Source organism: Sesamum indicum, linkage group LG1, assembly GCF_026168435.1.
Source record: "Sesamum indicum cultivar Baizhima isolate 11 linkage group LG1, ASM2616843v1, whole genome shotgun sequence".
Taxonomy (NCBI): Eukaryota; Viridiplantae; Streptophyta; class Magnoliopsida; order Lamiales; family Pedaliaceae; genus Sesamum; species Sesamum indicum.
Window position 1 is genome coordinate 19,479,383 of NC_142657.1, and position 7,337 is coordinate 19,486,719.

A 7,337-nucleotide genomic window follows, 5' to 3' on the forward strand; every position below is an offset into this window, starting at 1 on the left:
AGTATCGCCTAATATTTTCGGTTTGGTACCTGCATTCAATATGTTCTGGGATCTACTTTAACTCTTATCCTGTATTTCAGGCCAAGTCCAAAGAAAGCAGAGTTGAATACACATGCCTGTTTTCTATGAATTTCGATGAAAATAGCTACATGTACATAACGCTGAAAATAATGTTCATTTCATGTGTAAATTCTAAGAGAACATCACAGTTTTTCCAGAAGAATACTGACTCCATGTTGAGGCTGTATCACTAATCTAAACACAGGTGAGTGGTGATATGCTGGCGAAAGAGTGAAGCTAAACTTGGACAGAATAAGTGATAGAATGACCTTCAGTTCAGCCATGGCAAAGTTTTGTCCAACACAAGTGCGAGATCCAACCCCGAAGGGCATATAAGCCTGTGGAATCTTACATGCACCTGAAGTTCCATTGGCAAATCTATCCGGCTTGAACTCATGTGCGTCTAAGCCCCAGAGCTCCTGATGCTGGTGCATTATGGGTATAGGAACCTGAATGTTTATGCCTTTTGGGATATTGATTCCTTTGAAATGGATATCTTCCAAGGCTTCTCTTACCACATAAGCTACCGGCGGGTAAAGGCGTAGCGTCTCTTGAATCACCATCGTCAACTGCCATTGGAAGAGATTTCTAGAAAAATCACGTCTATTCGTAACCAATAGATTAAGGATTCAGTATTAAAAAAAATCTCTTCAATTTGAAAAATTACAGTAACACCTCTTGCAGCTTTGTTTTACATTATAAGTTCTTCCCTACCTATCAGATCTTCAATGGAAATCTATGAGGTAAAGGATAATTGCAAGGGCATTGTTGTAATGTTTCTGAACCAAAAGAAACTTTTTTGCATTATATCTAAACCTCAAGGAGTTTTAGCATAAGTATGCCACAAATAAACGCATTCAGAGTCGGAGCAAGTGATCATATGATTATTAACTTCAACATGCCAATTTTTTAAGTATTAAAGTGTGGTAAAGTCTGTATAGTAAGTCTCATATAAGCTGACAGATGTCCCAAGGAAAATGTGGTGCATGGTCGGATCGTCATCACATCTTTTGTAAACGAGCTTCCAGTTTTCTCAACTCACTTGCTTGCCCACTCACTGTTATGAGTACTCTTTTTCTTTAAAGAAAAACATTGCAATAAATGTTTAATATTAGACACCATACCACTTTCATGTTTCGTAGCATGTTTGCTGTCGGAATGTTCGTGCCACAGATTTCAATCACCTCTTTACGAGAACGAGCTTGCCAATCTGGATGTGTTGCCAGTGTCATTAAGCACCATGATGCCGCTATTGCTGTAGTCTCATGGCCAGCAAAATATATGTTCTTGCAGTTATCAACAATAAACTTGTTAAGAGAGATATCTGCCGGTATGTCACTGTTGTCTCCATAACTCCCAGCTGTAGATAGTATCGATTGTAGAAGGTCACACTTGTTTTTATCATCATCACTGCGACTTTTGACCACCTCTAGAATCATGGAGTCTATCTCACGTTCCAATTTCCATATGTCCCTGTTGTGTTGATTTGGAATGTACCTGTTATATGCCATTGGATCATTTATCATTTTCATATTTTGGAGACAAGTTGTCGCCACAATTTAGAAACTGTGGTTCTATTGAGCTCATGCTAGAATTTCATTAGTACCAAGGATTTGCATACCTTAATCCGGGAACTCCGATGTTTCCCTTTGACATTATCTTTTGAAGTGATTGAAGTTTACTGAATATTTTTTCCCCTTGCACGTAGCTTCTTCCAAAGCAAGCTCTTGAAATTATATCTGCCGACAAACTTCTCAAATCCTCATCCACTCTGATTTCCATCTTTCCTTCCCAACTCTCACTTCTATTCTCCCAAGTTCCTAACATTGTTAATGTGGATTCAGCCATCAGGTTCACCATGTCCTGCGAAGAAAAATAAAGACATTAATTGTGATTGGACATATGTTTCAAAATATGAATACTTAATATACCATCAACACAAGCCCGGAGCAAGAGAAACCACAAACTTTTGAACTTCGTTTTCCATGTCACCAAAATCCATTTTTATGTGTTGAAGGATTTATATACCTTGACTCTATGTAGGTAAAATTCAGGTGCAATAATCTTCCTCTGATAAGCCCAATAAGGTCCATTTGATGATAGGATGCCTCTACCGAGAAGAGGGCCACGTTCTGTTGATAAATACATAGGCTTGCCAAGGTTCAATGAGGTGTAATGGATCACTTCTTTTACCATCTCCGTATCTGTAATGCACAGTAGCTGTATGTTGCCGGTGGAGTACAAGAAAGTTGGTCCTGTCATCATAATTCTTGTCATTCTCCAAGCAAGTGTTTTGCTTAACCGTAGGAGTTCAATAGGGTGCACTTGTGCAGTATTGATTTTAAACACTCTCTCAATCAATTTGATGAAAATCCATGAACCATCAGGGCATACTATGAATTAAAACATATTAGGAGATTGTCAGATTGAATAGGGCGTATGCAAAAGAACAAGAAAAATCAATCACCGAAGACACAGATTTTAAAAGGTCACTCGATGTTTTCTAACTAGGATAAAACAGTAGTAAGATTACAATAAACGGCCAACTATCAATATATCATAAAATTTCCAAGTTCAGTAGCAATTTGCAGCTTTAAATAGCGAAAAAGGGCAACATCTGTGTCCTCCTTCCCAGACTCAACCAACCATCACTTTGAAGAATAAAAACAAACACCGAACAGATTCGCTGCTTACCATATTCCTGTCTCCATTGCTCGAGATGCGGGAAGACAACGGAGGGCCAAGCATGAAGCAGCTCTTCTGATGCTGCAGATTTCTCGACTAAAGGCTCCTGCGCTTCTATTATCCTCTTCATTTCAGCTATATTTCCATAAAAAAAAGAAGGGTCAGGCCCTCTGATACCTTGTTTTTCAAGTCTTGATCTCCGCCTTCTTGGCTTCAACAGCAAGGCATCACAAAACCGGAGAACAAGCAGGAGAAAACCTCCGAACACTAGTGAGAAAACAATTGACGCTGCTGTAACCATCTCTTTGCCCATTACTTGATCGCCGTCACCCTACTCTCTGCTTCAACACTGGAAATTGGAAAACACTGTCAGCCTGCATAAGGACAGTGGGCGGCTAAGAGCTAAATTAGCTAATTATATTTACTGTCACTTTCCTTCTTTTAGTTCTAAAATATTGGTTGTTGAGGCGGTGTCAGTCACTCGGTGTTACACTTATTGTAATTTATAATAGATTTGAATTGTATTTTTATTATGGTATTTTTTATTTTTAATTATATTTATTTTTTAAAAAATTTATATTATTTTTTTATTATTTGAGATATTATATTTAATATCCTCGAGGTATAATTTTCTCTAATAAATAGATACCTTCATTAGTGAAAGTTCATTGAATTTACGATATTAAAAAAAATCGAATGATAATTAATATATTTATTATTAACTTATTACAAATCAAACAATTTTTTTCGACCAAACCACTCATATAATAGTGAAAATATACCTCCTTATATGTATTGACATGTGGAGACGTATGACAGTATTTTGACTGTAAAAAAATTTATTTGACAAATAAATCAATAACAAGTCGATCGTGTTTAAATATAAAATTTTGTTCATTTTTTTATTAATATTAGCAAATTCAGTAAATTTTGATTGATGGAAGCAAATTTCAAAGTGCTATATGTAATTTTTTCAAATCACATGAGATTGACGTGTAATTACACCAAACTGAAGGAAGGGAGTGTAATTAATCCCTTTTTACACATAGTGATGTATATATAAATAAAAAGAATGCGATACAATTTGAAATAAAAAATTCAATACGGAGATAGAAATTATCCCAAAGTAAGTGCTTGATATAAATTAAATTACCAATAATGCTTGAGTTAGTGATTAAAGTTAATGTTAATGTCTTATGAACAAATTCGAGGTTACGGATTTCTATCCCAGAGGACGTGTGGGTATTATCCCACTTTAGGTGTGCTATTATAATTTATTTATTTTTATTAATTATATTAACATATTAATTAAATTTAAGTGTGTTATTATAATTTATTTTTGTTATTAGTTATATTGATGTATCAATTAAATTGAGATACTATTCAGTATATTGAGATGAGTTATTGTAGCTTATTACTATTACTAATCAGAAAAATATAATCACGTTTAGGAGTTCTGTTCCTAAAAAGTATGGGATTGGTCGTACCTTATTTCACTCGTAATTTTACTTATTCCCAATAATATTTGGTAAATTTTTTAATTTACAAGATTTGTAGTAAAAAAATTATATATTATTTAAAATGCATTAAATAGAAAATACTTAATGTGTGTTGTATGTATATAGTATGGATAAACAAAATTATCAAGTATTGTATTGCATATATATAATATAAAACAAGTTACATACTTGATTGTATTTTACCAAATATTTATTATTAGTTTTGTAAAATAATCAGAATTATTAGATATCTAAATATATGAAATCATCAAAATAAATGCATTTGTAAATTTATAATTAATTAATTTTTTTAAAATAATCTTTCTTATGTAAAAAATGTCTGCATTTTATTTTTTTAAGTTTTAACACTACTACATAAATGAGTTATTTGAAAATTTTTTATTCCACTCATTTTGAATTGTTGGGATGTGGAATCCTCCAGATCCAATAAACACACTTTCAACTCATTTCTCCCCCCTCTATAATAGGCTTAAAAAAATAGATCCTATTGTCTACACTAGATAATAGAAAACCTGAAAATTGCACCTTGTGAGGCGTAACGTACCCCTGAGCAATCTAAACAATAGAAAGCAAATAACAAAGGAGTAAAAGACCAACTCCTAAGACTCTAAGACTGCGGATGTCCATCGTCTATCGGTGAAAGTTGATTGGTCGGCCATGTAGAACGGTTGAGTGGCCAAAGTGCGCGTCAAGGGTGCCGAGTACTGCACATAGGGGTTCGATAAGGACTTAAACACCGAATAATTGAGAGATAATTGAAACACAAATCACATAATTAATAATATTTAGTACAACAACCGTTGCTTAATTATAAATTCAATATTGACAATTGTTATTTTTTAGTATAATTAATAAAAAAATTATGATGTAATTTGAATTAGACCTTTTCTACTTCGGTGTGTCTGTTTGGGGAATAAAATGAGATTTAATATAAGAAGGGAATTTATTCCACTTTTTTTTCTATTTTTTTAATAATAATTGGGAATTTATTCCACATCATTTTTATAAAATTATTTGTTTTTTTATTTAAAAGAATATTTATTTTGTTCATTACTTTTCGCTCTTATTTTACATAATGAATAGTTGGTAGACATTTATTAAAATTTTGAAACACTATTTTCCAAAAATTAATTTGAAGAAGTTATCGACATTTCATTAAAATTTTATGAAATATAAAATAATTTCACATTTGAGTCGAAAAACATCATAAATATATTAAATCATCTCGAGACTTCTTTCTCCCCTTCCTCCTCTTTTCGTCTTGGTATGAAATATCGATACTGTTCATTAATGTTACTTTTGATAGACAAAATATGAATTGACCAAAATATCCTTGTATATTTATTTCGCTTACAAATACTCGTATCATGGATTAACTAGTTATATAAATAATACTTTATATTAAAACTCAATTTATTTTATTAGTTTTAATAAATCATTTATATTATATATTTTGTGATTTAATTTAATTTAATTAATATAACAAAATCTAAAGCACGCACAGATATTGAACGCGTTCTAATTTGTAGCATCAATTGAATATTCTATCGAGAATGCATCGAGCAACATTGATGATATTTCCTTGATACAACATAAAATAGGGAAAAAAAATACAGACTTGATTCGATCACGATCAAACTAGTCATGTTTAGCCAATATACGTAATACACTTGATGTGATTAATATACGAATACAAATAAAATGCCCAATTACATAACAAATATAATAACAGCTATAATTTAATTTATTTAATATATGATCTGATTTAATTTGAATAAAAAAAAATCTATATATAAAATAAACACATATTTGAATATGAGCAAATCAAGAAATATGTACAAGTGGAGCAATCCACTCACCACACCCACAAAGATAAACAAATATCTTAAAGGGAACCAAAATGAATACAACAAATGGGGACAGATAAGAGTGACAGACATGTGAATGTATGAATATATATATTACACCAAAATTTAAATAAAAGGCCAAAAAATTCCCCCACATAATTAAAGTTATCTATTCCCAACCCATGGAAAGAGAGGGTATGTTGGACTAAAAATAGCATTTTCACCCCCTATAGAAGGGGGTAATTTGAGTTTTGGCCCCTGAGGTTTTCAAAATATTTTCTTTGAGTCCACCAAACGACTGCGGAGAAAAAAGTACTGAGAAATTATTTGTGCCCGATAAAGTGAAAAACTAAACTACACAGGGGTAGATTGTCAGTGCATAACAAATACAATTATTTTTCACGAACCAAAAAATAAATTAGGTAAATTATGTTGACACCCTTGTGACTAAATCTAATTACATAAACACCCCATGCTCTTTGCATAATTATTAATATCTTCCCTGAGGTGTAATTATAATTTATATCTATAATTTCTCAAGGACAAAAATTTACACAAACCATCGATGTAAATTATATGGATACCCTTGCAGGAATTTATGTAGTTGTAATTTTATAAATAATCTGTGGTATTTATGTAATTAAATGTAATTTCAAGGGGCATCTATGCAATTTACCCAAATAAATAAACACCATATTTTGGGATTCAGATGTCAAATTTGGTGTTGAAGGTAATCTATAATATTGTAACTTTCAATATTCTTGTTTTTTTAATAAAAAAAATGTTTATTTTTTTAACCATATCCTATTTATGTAACTTTTATACTTTTTCATTATTTTTCCCATTTTCAACAACAATAAGTTGAGATTGCAGCTTTTGCTCGACAAGCTTAAATGAGTGTAATCGATCACGTGAAAAATATATAGTTGAAGTACTGATGCAGGATGGAATTTTCAAAAGAGGTAACAATTTGGTATTAAATAAATATGTATAATTAATAGGACAAGAGCACTACATGCTGATACGACCGATAAGAATGAATCGTATTTTTATAGGGACTGCGTTAATAGGTAGTTTGTAAATTTTTTAATATGATAGAAGTCAAAGATTATGATTTTATTTTTTATTTAAAAAATAAAAAAATAACGAATAGAATATGAATTAATTAAAATAAAAATAGTAATAATGGGAAAATAGAAACAGTTAAAGGGTGAAAAAAATAAAA

General features: G+C 31.6%; 1 protein-coding gene across 1 annotated transcript; it reads right to left on the reverse strand.

Annotated features, from left to right (window-relative positions):
* Positions 1-102: 102 nt before the first annotated feature.
* Positions 103-3,162, reverse strand: LOC105167613 (cytochrome P450 714C2). The gene is made up of 5 exons (XM_011087387.3): positions 2,755-3,162; positions 2,089-2,315; positions 1,682-1,923; positions 1,185-1,557; positions 103-629 (listed from the first exon to the last, which is right to left on the reverse strand). The coding sequence occupies exons 1-5, from the start codon at positions 3,056-3,058 to the stop codon at positions 204-206; spliced, it is 1,572 nt and encodes a 523-aa protein (XP_011085689.1). The 5' UTR covers positions 3,059-3,162; the 3' UTR covers positions 103-203.
* Positions 3,163-7,337: the final 4,175 nt, after the last annotated feature.